Here is a 15,797-nt window from a genome sequence, read left to right as displayed (position 1 = left end):
TAAATGTGGCTTGTGGTAATAGGCACGAACACTGTTGCACGAGAATTTATTCCAGTCAGTTGTGAGGTGGGGCCTCCATGGATCAGTCTTGTTTTTACAGCAAATCCCACAGATGTGTGTTTGGATTGACTTATGCGGAACTTGGCCATGTCAACACCTCTAACTATTTGTTATGCTCCTCAAACCATTTGTGAGTGATTTTTATGGCTAAAAGAGGCCACCACTGACTGAAAGCTTGGGGTTATGTCTTTATTATCTTCACTTAACTTGTGGGCAAAGTCGACTTTTCTCAAAGTCTCTAAGAGAAACCATTTGATATTTATTTAAACAATATATCCTCTCTTGTCTCCCTAGTGCGACGTCAGAACATGAAGGTTCGCATCAATGCCACAGGAGACACAATCGTGATGAAGTTTTTGCGTCCCAACCCTGACACCAAGCTTGAGGGCTACATCTTGGGCTATGGCAGCAGCATGTTCTCCAAACAGTTCATTCAGCTGCCTGAGAACGGGCAGCCGTACGAGACTGAGTTTGGTAAGTGCTCTTGATTTGTATGCTTCTGCGCAGATAACAGATGAGAGGAGCATTAGACTCATATTTTGAACTAGTGAGTAGTGGCTTTGCAGATCAACGATATACAATATAACTACAACCTCTAGTTTGTTCTGCTTTTTCAAGATGCTGAGCCCAAGTACCTTATTGCTGTCCAGCCCATCCCAATCAATGAGGTGAAAAAGCAATGCACAGGTAATGCATGTAAAAGTACTTGACAGGAAATCACCATCAAGGTGACGTGGTTACACGGATAAACGGACCTGGATAAACATTCAGACATGTTTAGTAAAGTAAGATATGTTAATGTGTTCTCAGGTAAGGTGGAAATACAGAAGCCTCTACACTTAGTGATTGGGTCAGTAACGCCTACTTCAGTGCTCTTGTCCTGGGGGACATTGCTGAAAACCCCGTATGACAGCAATATCATGGATGACTGTCTGGAGGATGGGTGAGATAATGCACTTACACCTAACCCTAACCTAGGCCTAATTCTAACCCTAAACCTTTTAAAAAACCATTAAAGGTGACATAGACCGGAAGCTCCAATTAACGCTGCGTTTGTGTGTGTATCTGCGTCATTACCTCGTTTATGAAACCCTAAAGTTTCAGAACAAACAGTTCAGCCACTGCTGAGAAAATAGTGTTGTATTGTTTTCCTGGGCTCTGCGAAGCGGATCGACACTTCCTTAATTTGATGTCGTCATCAGAAATCCTCACCACCGTAGCGCCTCCCGGTGCGGCACTAGTCCGGGCACATCCGGTTGCGTACATTCAACCGCAGAAGAAGAAGAAGAACTAGTCTCGTTGTAGCTGCTGAGATGCAGAGCATCCACCGTGCCAGAGGGGGAGCTGTGTATCTGAGAGCTGGCCTATCTATTACGTCACTTCCAGGTACCTGGCCAATCACAGGACAGTAGGAAAGCTCTCGTTGGCTGGCCAATCACAGCAACTGTTTGGTCTGAAACAGCGCGGCTGACGAGAGCGTCAGTGAGGAGATATTTTGATCGGCTCGTTTGCAGCGATTAGGAGGTTTTTAATCATGAAAACAAGTTAATATATGTAAGTAGACCTCCATAACTAACATATATGTGTGATACAAGCATTCTATGTCGCCTTTAAAGTTGTGTGGACCAGCCAAATTGTCTTCACAAGGACGTTTCCTCATAAAGATAGGTTTGTTTGTCAATTGGTCCACACTGTTTATTTAAGACACACACACACACACACGCACACACACACACACACACATTCTTGTACAGCATACTTAGTGACGACACCTGTCAACGTAACGCTGTGAGGAGCATTGTTATTGAATGGTATTGCGAACAATGGCTTGCATTTGCATCCATGTTTTTTTTTTTTAACTGTGGTCCACTCAGAGGTGACATCACGTTCAGTTCCGACTTCTGATATAAATGGAACACACCATCTTACCACAGTGTAGAACTAGAGGCTTTCCTTTCCTCTCCACAGCGCCATCATTCATACATTCTTCATCAATACAAATTGCAGACTACAGAAGTGATGTCGCCCCCCCAGCCCTTCTTGTAGCGCACTGCAGTTACTAATGAGAATTAACATGGTTTTATTCATTTATATCATGATATATTGACACTAATATTCCACAACGGTACATTTTTAATAATCAATGGTGTCTAACTGTCTAACAGTTTTTTACATCTGTACATCCTGTTGTCCTTTGTCTTAGACACTATACTGTGCGTTATCGTGAGAGGAACAGGAAATGGAACTACCAGACCTGCCCTACTAGTGATACGGTCATTGATAATCTGAAGCCCCACGCACTCTATGAGTTTGCTGTGCAGCCCAACTCCAAGGACACTAATGGGATTTGGAGCAAACCGGTCTTATACAACAACAGCAAGTCGGGCATAGACGGTATGTTTGATGTTTTCATTTACATTTTCCCCTCATCCTCAAGAGGCACAGGGCATCAGGGTCAGTGAGGTTTTTTAACAAGAGCTGTGGAATCTGCATGTTTACGTATGATCAGACATTTTGCCCCAAACATTAACCACTCACAAATGTAGCAGACAACATTGATTATCACCTAGCAACAGTTGGTTCAGGATCCAGGATGTGAGGCAACTCTACCTTGCAACTTCCAGCTTGGTTTCAGATAACACTTAACTGCTTAGGTGAAAAGTGAATAACCCAAAGTATAATCAGGAGAAATAGTCATGATGCATTGGCTCATCAGTATGTGCAGTGTGTATTTAGAAGAAGAATTAGTATAGATGGGTTAAGTTTCATACTTGCTAAGGAAACATTGTGCACGGATGGTCAAATATACTGAGATTGGCTCAGTTTGTATCTGTTTTGTCCAGTTTAAGTCACAGTCTAAACACTTCAGTGAACAACCTTTGTGTTACTTTTTTCCTGTTTCATATCATTATTATATCAACATTCTGGTTGCTACATTTTTTTAAATTCATATTTTAAAAAAATTGGATCGTTCAGGACATTGCTGTTTCCATAGTTTCCCTTTTCTATGTATAATGACAGATTATGACCAAGTGTTCACTGAGTAATTGCCTGTTGCCATGGAGACATCATATAATCTTTATTGAGATATTGGACTGAATCAAAACCATCTTGTGGTTTACTTTTATTAAACCCCTGCTAAAGACCTATCACATTCAATTAGTAAGGATTGAAGAAAGCATGTTTGAAGTGTGGTTTTATTTATGTTCCTTCACTGTCATTAGTTCCACTTTACTGACTCCTTCGCTGATCTTCCTCTTGTGTTTGCAGAGAGGGCTGCCAGGAACATCTTTAAAGTGCCTGGGGTATGTATTGGACACACTTTGTTACCAAGGCACAGCCAAAGTATTACAACCACTTTTATTATATGTTTTTAGTATTAGAATGTCCTTGTAACACTTTGTGGACACATGTGGTAATAATTGGTGAATATGGTGAATTATTTAAGTGTAATAAACAAGTAAAAGAACTGTGACTGCACAGGTAAAAATACAAATACAGGTGTGTATTTGAAATTACATATTAGAGTCTGCATTGTGCACTTCACTGAGTTTATGTTCTTCTTAGGGTTGTTTGCCTCATTCATTTTCCATCCGACTGCTCAATGGAAACATCATCAGTGCAGCCAGGACTGGCCGAGCCAAGAGGAACAATCTGTAGCTAGCAAAATTCTGGAGAAGAGGGAGAGAGGACGAGAGAGAGAAAAAGAGAAATTAGGTGGCCGTATTGGGGAGGACTGATAATGGTGACAAGTTTAGAGGGAAAGATGGCATTGATTTTCTGACAGAGGAGGGCTGCTGTGTCATATGCTCATTGCCCTGAACCCATAAAACACTGCAGCTGTTGAGAATCAGCAGCAATGCTTGCTCTTTTAGAGGGAAACTTTGAATAACAAACTTCTAACTGTGGACTTAACCAATACAACATGGCGTGAAGGACCCATGAGATAGGAAACAAAATGGCATTGAAGATAAATGCTATTTCTTGCAATTGTTTGATTATTACAAATACAGGTCTTCCCTCTTATCATCTTGGTTTTCTCCCAACAGAAACCTGGTGCAAAGTCCTTTCATCCTCCTCCTGGTAAGCCAACATAGACATGCTGGTTTTGGTCAAATCCACTGAAACAGAGGCTTAATTTGCTCCATACCTGCAAGATTTGTAAATAATAGCTGGCTATCAAATTGTTTTCACTAAACCTTAGTGGTAGATTTTGTTACATGTAACCATTTTTCTTTTATATCTTTATTTTTTATTTTCATTTTCAAAACCAAAACAAAACAAGCCCCAACAACAAGAAGTTGCGACAGCAGAACACAAAGTTGGTCACCTATGCAATTTCAGTGTCACAGACACTGATGGCAATGCGTGGCAACTCATGGTAGATCAGGAATTTAACATATACACAGTCCACATTTTAAAATGTATCAGTGTGTTGATTCAGCAGAAAGGGTGTATTCTCCGTTGTTTGGTCACAATCTTCATCCATTCAGCTCTGGCTGCAGCCACCTTCGTGCTACAGCTTTGTGGTGGTTGCTAATAATCAATTTTCCACCGCTTTATCCTCCACAGGAGGGTCATGGGGGGAACTGTGCCAATTTCAGCTGACATAGGGTGATAGGTGGGGTACATCCTGGATAGTTCGCCAGTCCATCGCAGGGCCACACATAGAAACAAACAACCATTCAACTATTCACTCACACTCTCACACCTTACGGTCAATTTAGAGTGTCCAATTATTACCTAATGCCCATATTGTGGGAGGAAGCCGGAGAACCCGGAAAAAACCCATGCACACATGGGGAGAACATGCAAACTCTTATGGAGGACGAAACATGACTTGTATGTATGTATAAATAAATACAGAAATAAATTCATAAATAAATACAGAAATAAATTCATAAATAAATACAGAAATAAATGAGGCCATTACGTTAACTGGAGCTGTTTTGCAACGTTACGTTACAGGGAGGAAGGCTTGGGATTGGGAATCGTTTGCCTGGCTCTCTGATTTGAACAATCATGCTGTTGACTGAGGTTAGGACCTCCTACCTTATTAAGATATGGACACAGAAATACATAAATATAATAATAATAAATACATAAAATGTAAAGCATTTATTTATTCTTTTATTTTTTTTATTTATGCATTTATTTACCGAACCATGGATGGCAGCGGCCGGGATGGCTCCTGGCACGAGTGCGAGCAACCTATTGTTATCCTTCAGATTATTATTATATCCGTGGCCTTCTGGTCATTTTTGAGAGGGTTAACGTGCATAAAAATTCCTGAAACTTGGTATGGAGGTCAGGTCTGGCAAAAATGCAATATTAGCATAGGTCCCAAACCCGTGTGTTGCTCAAGGGCTCTATAGCACTCCCTAAGGTGAAAATTGAGTTTTCACCTTTGTTATACACCAAGACGAACAACACCCTACATAAATGAGCGAACTCGTCCGAGCGTGTTTTTCGTACATTAAAAACATGCCAGTTTGTACTAGACACATGATGAAATGTTATTGAAAGGTTTGCCGGATTCAAAACGATGTGGCCACAGCAACCCTTGTTTATTCCTGTATTTATTTATTCCTTTATTTATTTATAAATGTATTCATGCATTTATTTATTTATTTAGTTCTGTATTTATTTATACATTTATTCATGCATTTATTTATTTATTTAGTTCTGTATTTATTTATACATTTATTTATGCATTTATTTATTTATACATAAGTCATGTTTCGTTTTCCATAAACTCTATGCATAAAAGCCCTTGTTTCTCGAACCCAGGTTCTAGTGCTAACCACTGGCCCGGTTGCTAATAATATCTTCAGTAAATATTTCATCTGTCTGTACTAGGGGTTGCATGACTTCAGATTTACTACTCGCTGATGACGTCATTGATGTGTTTTTCAGTCATTAATAAAATCACAACGGGAGGAAGTGCTTTGAAACAGTTTGTATTCACTGACAATGGACACAAATACGTCTCCCATATAAGTGGACAAGAAAATACTGCAATATTAGTAAAACAACTGGGAGGAGAACAACACACATGCAGGAGCCTGCAGGCCATCACCATCATCACAGTCTTGCTCAGGCACAGTTTCAGTCACAGCTTTAGTTTTTCGTTCCAGGTTTTCATACAAAAACACAAGGGCATGGATTTGGAATGTGTGAAGGCTCGCCCGCTGTTGCATGATAGGGTTTCCAGCCAAAGAAAATATTATCTTGCTTGGTTTGCTGGTGGCTGAAACAGCCAGGTAACATTTGCACAACTTGGTCAAATGGGGAAATTTTTGTTTATTCTTGGCCCACCACTTCAGCAGGTCCTGCATGGCAGGAATTTTTCAGTGTTTGCAAATAATCACAGAGAGTAATGCCCCACGCTCCCTCCTGTTTAATAGTGCATACACACTCACCTAGCATAAAATTAATAATCAAGCAAACCACGACTAGCTGACGTCAAGCTCAAGATGTCATAGTGAAGCTGTAAATTCGACCAATCAACTAGTCTGTGTAACCCTTAGTCTGTACACCTCTTAACTTTGGAGTAACAACGTATCTAATTAGCAGATCTCTATCCACATATCTTAGTTAGTTGAGGAAGATTAGCCTGTTAGAATATTGTACATATACATTTATACTACCCAATACAATCTTATAATACTCCGCTAGGCATGGTAATGACCTGCACCCCTTCTCTTTAGGTAATTACAGTGTTTTTAATTTAATTCTTGGCCTTTTACCCCCCATATGAATTTTCGAAATCCACATATCCCATTCATTTTGTTTTGATGTTATTATGACTGGAAGGGACTGAAAAAGATATAGTAGTTGGGGAAGTCCTTAAAGCCAAAGCATCTGAGAACCAGGTATAGATAATCCCAGGGAACTGAGTCAAAAGCTTTGTGCCTTGCTTGTATGGCATATATGCCAGACTCATACTCAATACCAGCTTGATAATGTTGAAAAGACTACAATGCAATGCATACATAAGGTTTTCTTCGGAAGACATTTTTATTATTGTAAAATATATTTAAGAACATAATGTGCTCCCTTTTTTGAAAAATCAAATGGTGTCTTAAGTACTAACGTCTCCGACCTAATGTCTCCTCTTTTGTCAGCTCTCAATAACAGAACCATGGGCAGAGTGCTCGTCAACCGGAAAATAGCTCCAAAGACCACTCTGGGTAATTCCTTTTATGACGTAATTGTGAGTTGAGCAGTCAGAAGCAAAACTCTTATGTCCGACCATTGTACTTGATTTTTTTATCACAATCCTGCGTATTGTTTACTGTACATACATATTTATTTTACATATTATAGTACTTAAAGAAGTAACTTTTCTCCAAGGTCTACTAACATTCACTATATTTCTCAGCTCCAACCACAACTACTAGACAGGAATCTCTATCGACCCCTGGACCTACACCACCTGTTGTCACCAAACTGCCAATCGGTAAACTGTGAATCATGGTTCTTTTTGAAAAAGCTTCGAGGCTCTCGTTACGGCTGTGAGCATAGACTTGGCGGACTGTGACTGAGAACCTGTCAGTGCTTTTACAGAGTTCTCTGATTACCTGCATGAGCTAGAGTAGCATGCTATGAGTAAGTTGAACAGTAGCTAATTTCCTTTGGAAACTATATGATAGTGTCAGCTGTTTGGGTTGCAAAAATTGTGTAAGATAGGTGGCCTTGGTTGCATGGCATTTTGGTAAAACAACAAAGTTGATGGTATTTCTAATGATGGTTTTAATGTCTTGTTATGTTTGTACACTTATCTGAATGATGTAATCTATAATTGAATCACAGGATGTGACTTTGGTGACTTCGCTGGGGAAGCTCACAAGCCACAAGTACTGTGTAGAGCATTTCTCTGTCCTTGAAAAAGGTTGACTGGAAATCCCATTGAATGTTGCTATGTCATGCAATGCCAATTTCAATTTCATTACACGTTATAATATTTCTTAACTTTCGTTTGTCTTCCTCCCATCTTCCTCTCATTGCTCTGCATTGTGTACTGATTAGTGCCCACAGTGTAATTGATGGTGATCTTTGCTGATTACAATCCTGAGGCTTTTGCTTTTGATGCAACAAAGGTGATTGTGTGAAGTCTGCATGACAAAACTGCATGCACCAGACATTCATCTCTCTCCAATAGCAACCTTTTGGACAGTATTGTAACTGCCAATTCCATTGGTTGGTTAAGTGCATTGATTCAAGAAACAACTTTTCAAACAGCCAGCAGTAGACATTACATGTTTAAGTTGGTTAAAGGCATTAAATCCATGTTATCTACTGCTGTATCACAATCTTTCTCCATTTTCTCACTTGCTCTCTTTCTCTGTCATTTCTCTGTCCGAGGTGAATACCTGATCAGAATGAGCAGTCACTTTAGAATGGTCCAACAAAATGCCAAGAGATCAATCAGCACCCTTTAAACCCCCATATGTCATATTCTCTTAAAGGCACAGCGAATGGATTTGGATGGCTCTCACTCACATGAATTCTGGTCCTGGTAGCTGTCTGTCTATAGTAACATGTTACATTGAAAAAATCTCCATATGGTCTCTCTGCCTTTGAAACTGGAACCCTGATCTGACTCTTGCCAGTGGAGAGTCAAGAGTTTTTAAGTAACCTGTGGTTTAGTCCAAGATCGGCTCTGTGAGTTTGTGAGTGATTGTGCTCATTTAATTTTCTGACTGTTCATTTTATGCGTATATATACGTATAAAATATATATGTGTACATATATAAATATATATATATATACATACATATGTATTCTAAAGGAAGTGTTCCTCTAGAATATTTTATTTGAAATTATATTTTACAGCACAATGTTTGGCTTCATGGCCATATTTTCTCTTTCTTAGACAACCCAAGAGAAGGAGACCTCCACAAATCTGTCTTGCCTCCTTACCTGGAATTTCCATTAGCACCCAAGCTCAACACTCAGCTAGTTACACCAACTGCAGTGAATAAACATGGAGTGCATCATCAGAATCAGTCACAAAAAAAGCCCAACACACAGCCATTAACACGGCTCCAACCCCATTATCGACCACCACCACTACCAAAGCCCCAACAACCCGAACAACCTCAACGAAAACCAAGTGCAGAGGTTCAGACTCAAACTAAATCCTATTCCAAAACAGAACCGCACACACAACCCATAAAACGAGTGAACCAGACCCAACTACAAACCCAGTCTACATCCCAGGTCATACTCCAGCTCCAACCACAACCCAAACCTACATCCCAGGTCTTATTACAGTTCCAACCACAACCCAAACCTACATCCCAAGTCATACTCCAGCTCCAATCACAACCCAAACCTACATCCCAGCTCAAACCACACCCCAAACCAACATCCCAGATCAAATCTCAGCTCAAACCACAACCCAAGCCTACATCACAGCTCAAACCACAACCCAAGCCTACATCACAGCTCAAACCACAACCCAAATCTACATCCCAGCTCATACCCCAGCTCAATCCACAACCCAAACCAACATCCCAGATCATATCTAATCTCAAACCACATCCCAAGCCTACATCACAGCTCATACCCCAGTTCCAACCACAACCCAAACCAACATCCCAGATCATAGCTAATCTCAAACCACAACCCAAACCAACATCCCAGATCATATCTAATCTCAAACCACAACCCAAACCTAAATCCCAGCTCGTACGACTCCCTCAACCCCAACCAACATTGCAGTTCATACCCCAGACTCAACCTCAACCAACACAACAGCTAACATCCCAAACCATACCGAAGACCAAACCACAACCCCAATTGACATCTCAACATATTGTTCAGGCCCAATCTCAACCACAGCTAACATCCCAACCCATACCCAAGTCTCAACCACAACCCCAATTGACATCTCAGCATATCCTTCAGGCCCAATCTCAACCACAGCCAACATCTCAGGTCATACCCACAACTCAACCACAACACATTTCAACATCTCAGCACATCTTCCAGACCCAGTTTCAAAAACAACCCCAGCCAACCTCTCAGCCCATACCCATGTCTCAACCACAACCCCAATCAACATCACAGCACTTCCCCCAGCTGTGGCCACAACATCAACCCACACTCCAGGTCAAACCCCAGATTCAACCTCCAACATCTAAGACCATACCCCAAACCCCAAGTCAAACTCAGCCCCAATCACCACTCCAACCCAAATTCCAAACCCAAGCTCCATCACAATCTCATCAAAAGCCAGATATTGCCTCAGATAATCAAACCACAACCAAATTTAAGGCAGATTCTCCAGCTAAACCAACACCACATCATAAACAAAAGACTCAGAATAAAACACAACCTCAACTTAAGACCCCAACCCAGCCTCAACCACTTGTTCAGCCATCTCCCCAGTCCACAATGATGGCACATTCTCACACATCTTCACTAGCACCCAACAAAATACCTCATACCCAACCAGACCTACCAAAGAATCACACCCAACCTCAACCACAGTCTTGGTCTACAGCTCAGCCACAAACTCAAACACAGCCTCAAACAAAGATAAACATACCGAAAAAAGCCAAGAAGCAGCCTAGAACCAAGCCTAAGCGTCAGCCTAATCCTAAAAAGCAGCCTCAACCAAGTAGCAAACCAAATCCTAAACCGCCTGTGCCAAAAAAACATCCAAAGCCTCAAACACATACTCAACCAGAAAATCAGCCAAAGCCACACCAAAAAAAGCAAACAAAGTTTCAAGCTAGGGACCAAGAGAAGTCTCATGCAAAACAGCCCCAGCCTCAGTCTCAGCCTCCAGTAAAGACCCAGACTCAGTCCCAACCGGAACCTCTGCCCAAGTCACGCCTTCCATCTATGCCCCAAACACATCTTCAACGTGGGCTTCCATTTCAGCCTCAGACCAGGACCTACTCTGATCCCACCAAGGTCACTCCGAGACAAACAGTCCCTACGGGTAAAGACCCTATTTTTTGCCATCAGTAAACCACAATTCAGCTTTAGAGACCTTGTGTCAGTTATAGTATATATGTATACATCATCTTAAATAAAAGAGTTCTCTTTAATACAGCTCCTAGTCCACCAGAAGAGGGCAAGCCTCTACCAAGACCTGCCCTGGCTACAGAGAAAGCCGGTAGTTATAATCATGGTAAACACCATGACATGCTTGTCACGTTATCATCTCTGCTTTTTCGTCAAACCACGTGGAACCCAATGCTTGTAAATGTACTTCAAAACCACTGGATGATGTCACTGCTTGCCCATCTCCATCCTACCACCCTGCACACCCCACTTCATCATTATTGTTGCCTCCATGTGTGACTCCATTTTCAGTCCAGCACAGTCACCTCACCCTTGCCCACTCAAAGCCAGAGCAGTCTGGCTATCTTGTGATCTCATTTATACTCTTCTGTCATTTCATTGTTCTCTTGTTTGCATTCCCTTTCTCTGGTGTGTCCTATCATTTATTCAATTTCTGCAAACTGTTAATTTCTGAAATAAATCCTCTCTAACCACTTCAACTGCCCTTTTACACATTTAGGAACTGGCAGCCTCAGACCATCCATTGCTGAAGTCCCTCGGCCTCCCATTAGGTCAACATTCCCTGCAGCAGGAAGAAACTCCACTCGCACCCGGGTTCCTAATAAGAGTCATACTCGTGGTGGTGGTCCATCCAAGATCTCTCATAGCTCCAGCTCACCCAGGGGTAAAGGACTACTCTTTTCCCTTCTTCTCATTCCCTCTTCCCAAGAAACTACCTCAGGTTATCCTCTCCCATCAGCACAACTTTATTCTTTTGTTTGCAGCTGTGCATCTGTTGGAGAGGCCAAACCAATTCATGATTCTTGATTTAGCATATTTGAGTACTTACAATAGATATTTCAGTGGTACTACCTTTTTCCTTTCTGTCCTGTCTCCTCCTCCATGTGTTCTCCATGCTGTACCACATGTTTTGCTCAGTCTGTATTTCATACTTCTACCCCAAGCAGTAGTCAGGGGGTCAGGATAATCAAGATGATTTATGGTCCCTCATGCAGACCGAGTGGGAAGTTTGGCCAAAGCACTGGACACGACGCACCTCATTTTAAATAAAAAAAAGTGAGAAATACAAATGGATAAAGTTAGTTCCATTTCTAATCCAGCACATCCCTAAAATCTGTTTAATAACACAAACAAGTCACAACCTCAATTGTCATTAGCACTGGACAATAAGAAAGGTACAAGAAATACAGCAAGAAGGACTGACTTTCTTCTGACACAAATCATTTTATAACAAATCTTTTTCTCCCTCCAGCAAAAGATGGGGGGCCCAATGCTCTTCCTAAGCCTATGGTGTGGAACAAAGAACACCCTGGTAAAGTCAAACCCCAGGAGATCGCCTCTCAGTGTTCCGCATTCACTAACCTATGAGGCTCTGTTATGTACCATCCAACACAATCACCTTCATCTGTGCTTTTGACACAATCCTCTCATGCTCTGTGATTTTCAACTTGTCTATCCATATGACATTTTGTTTCTGTTGTGGTCTGTCTTGTTTGATACATTTAGTTGCCGTCACTGATACTTCACTGGGACTGAAGCCATATAAAGCATGTTGCTAATGTGGTGTAGACCTGTACTCCTCCACATTATTTAGTCTACCACATATGGAGATGTAATAAGGACATTGTTTAGTTTGTGTGTGTGCTGCTGCTTATTTTGAAGGGTCACATTGTTCCCATTCTGTCAGGCAGATTTAGTTAATTAGAGCAAATCCATCTCAAGCAGTACAATACAAAGCACTGTAATTTGTGACACTACAGAATATGCCTTGTTGTTTGGCGTTAAGGAGATTGTGCTTCAGTCCCATGTCACATCTGGTGTGTGTTATTTCTGGAAACGTCAAAAGTTTCAGAGGTCTTCAAGGAGTTGCAAAGCTCCCAGGAAGCAACTCTACAAATCAGAATGATTGTTTTGCTTGCTGCCCTGCACAAACTCCTCATAACTGTTTATTCTTCTAAAATATGCAATTTCTTCCTGGAGAGAATGGCATGCACCGACTTGCACCAAAAATGAGGGTCTATGTACCTGGCCCCTGACCGATTGCATTCCAATATATTTTCCCACCTAGAGCATGCACAGTTAACATGTGTCCAGGTTTTGGGCTGTACACATTGTAGTTCATAATTACCACTTTCACATTAGCATTTCAACTTGCAATTGTTTAAGAACTCTGTTCATACTGGACCCATATTAGGTGCATACTAGTACACTGTTAATTTATGAAATATGAGAGCAGTGCTGTAAATGCAGCAACCATGGTGTTAAGAGACACTGGTACATATTCCCTAGCAATATTTTCTAAACTGAACTCAAGAATCTCCTTTCATTGCATGACTTTTCAAGTGCTCTGAAGGTGAAGTTATTTGACAGAAACCAGCACCCTCACTGTCCACTGCTGCTGTTTTAAATCACACATCTGTGTCTGACACCTTTGGTACGTCAGAGACTCTCAAAGCTGGTTTAACTGTTGAGACAGCATACAGTGTAGATATATTATTGTTGACATTGCATCTTATCACATGACATCACATTGGCTGTAATTACATTACATGTCATTTAGCAGACGCTTGTATCCCCTGCCAAGTTAACCATGAACCCATCCTGTCGAGATGTCATAGTTTTATCCTTCACATACGTCCTATATGCATTCTTTTGACTTGCTGCATCAATTGTATGAGTTTACATAAGCAAATGTTAGCCATTTTCTGTCAGTTGTGCCATGAGTGAGTCAGGGTCTCACTAATCAGTGCAACCACTTTATTTCAGTTTGTCTTGATAACCTCAACTCTGTTCTCTCATGGGTAGATGCCAAAGCGCACTGATGTATCAAGCTGGAAGAGGGGGGCTGCATAAGTCTGATAATCAGACAATTAGTGAATCTTTTGAACACTGACTATTAATGAGATAAGCAAATGACAAATGATGAAGGGAATGAATCCTTGGGAAATGAACCCTTCTCTTAAAATCCTCTCTGAAAGCTATGAAACGTGTAAAGGAAATTTTTACATGTCAAACCCTCAAGAGCTTCCCAATCTCCTCTAAGATATCACAACAAAGATTTAGGAAGATTATGCTCAGCTAACAGCATGAAGTCATGGCAGAACACTTACACTGACAAATCTGAGTTTGACAGTTTATAGCAATGGCCGATTCTTCCATGGGATCACATTTCTCGAAGCCAACTCATTTGTTGTCCTCATTAAACCAGTGGTCTGGTCTTCATCACATTGCTTGGCTTGATCTTCATGTCACTGAACGTTTTGAGATGAAGAGATTTTGTGAAACGTTTGTTGGTAAAACTGCATCTGAGCCAATAGAGGTTTGTAGAATGGAGCAAAATCAACCAAAAGAATAACAGGTACTGAACTGTATGCTTTGGTACTGAACTTTAAGGATTTTTTTTTTTTTTTTTTAAATCTTTGGGGATTTTAGGATGAGAGGCTGAAGCAATTATTCATTGATTCAAATATGTCAAACACTGACTGGTTTTCATTAGTCGTCAGGTCGTTGTAGCAGTACTTCACAGAGTGACTCAAGCATCTCACATGCAAGCCATGGCTTTATGTGCTTTATTGTTGCTTGTTTCATGCCTGTGTTTGTACACTCTTTTTTTCAGCGCAGTGTTTCTGCAGCCCTCCACCCTGCTAAATGTCTCCCTCTTTCTTTAATCTATAACCTTGACATTCTTTCAACATCATTAAAATAACCAAACACACTTGTTTTCACTTTTGCATCTGTTCTTCAGTTTCAACTGCCTGCTGTTTTGTCTCAGAGGGGGGGTTCTAATCTTGTTGTTTCCCATAATTCCCTGCAGGTCGGCATCCCCCTATTCCTGACAACAAGAAGCCCAACCAGGTTGGGAAACCCACTGACAATGGTAAGGGCAACAGTGATAGATGTACTGACAACTGAACACTGCCACACCTTTCCTTTTGTACTATTATGACACGTTATATCAGGCAAATGGGCAATTATACAAATTAGGCGATTTTAGCAACTTCTATGTAAAGTGCGTGTAACATGGTGAAATTTTTTTAAAAAAAAACATCTCTTCTGACTGAAAAATGAGCCACTAACCACCTTACCAAATTTGAAAGATTAAAAGAGTGTTTAATATTGGACAAGGCACACACACATGCTTTTGTGGGGACCAGAGCAGGTGAACGTCGCTATTGGGCAGTATTTGTACAGAATATTATGTAAATCTATATCAAACCACTTGTTTAACAAACATAAAGAGAAGTGTCATTTTCACCATATTGGTCACAGTTTAACGAGACACTGTATGCAAACACAGAGCTAGTTTAGCTGCAGTCTGGAATTTTGAAAAAAAATGGCGAGGGTTTCATTCAAAGAAGACGTATTTGTGGGACAAAGACATCTTAGCTAGCTAGCAAACCAAAGGCAGTAGTGTAGGAGCAGGTGTAATTACTCAAGAGTAAACAGGTCAAATGCTGATGACATTTACAATGTTACAGCGTTTGAGGAGTTATGCTAACTAGCTCCAGTGCTTCATTGAGCCATATTTTAGACGCACCTAAGAAATTCTGAATAGAAGACTGGAGATAATCTGTTATCAGTCTATATGCTAACTAACATTTATAATGTGTGAAGATGAGAATCTCTCCATTTGCTTTACACACACTTAAATGTTAATTAAAGACCTAGCTATTAGTACTAAAGTTAACCCATGA

The 15,797-nt window shown here is 40.8% G+C and overlaps 1 protein-coding gene across 5 annotated transcripts in view; it reads left to right on the top strand.

Moving 5' to 3' along the window:
* LOC131455345 (target of Nesh-SH3) overlaps nt 1-15,797 on the top strand; it is a 30,604-nt gene that overhangs the window by 7,554 nt on the left and 7,253 nt on the right. Inside the window, exons 2-14 of one of the 5 annotated variants that reach the window (XM_058622915.1) lie at nt 355-534; nt 679-747; nt 871-1,003; nt 2,264-2,454; nt 3,331-3,365; nt 4,110-4,143; nt 7,188-7,253; nt 7,445-7,522; nt 8,939-11,017; nt 11,132-11,194; nt 11,603-11,767; nt 12,356-12,415; nt 14,918-14,980. In XM_058622915.1, coding sequence (XP_058478898.1) covers nt 355-534; nt 679-747; nt 871-1,003; nt 2,264-2,454; nt 3,331-3,365; nt 4,110-4,143; nt 7,188-7,253; nt 7,445-7,522; nt 8,939-11,017; nt 11,132-11,194; nt 11,603-11,767; nt 12,356-12,415; nt 14,918-14,980 — 3,216 coding nt within the window. Of the gene's footprint in view, nt 1-354; nt 535-678; nt 748-870; nt 1,004-2,263; nt 2,455-3,330; nt 3,366-4,109; nt 4,144-7,187; nt 7,254-7,444; nt 7,523-8,938; nt 11,018-11,131; nt 11,210-11,602; nt 11,768-12,355; nt 12,416-14,917; nt 14,981-15,797 lie in introns of all 5 variants that reach the window. The other 4 variants (XM_058622914.1, XM_058622916.1, XM_058622917.1 and 1 more) reach the window with 4 other exon arrangements.

The sequence above is a fragment of the Solea solea genome, chromosome 2 (assembly GCF_958295425.1).
Source record: "Solea solea chromosome 2, fSolSol10.1, whole genome shotgun sequence".
NCBI lineage: Eukaryota > Metazoa > Chordata > Actinopteri > Pleuronectiformes > Soleidae > Solea > Solea solea.
The sequence above is the reverse complement of the archived record's forward strand: the minus strand, read 5'-3'. Positions and strand labels throughout refer to the sequence as shown.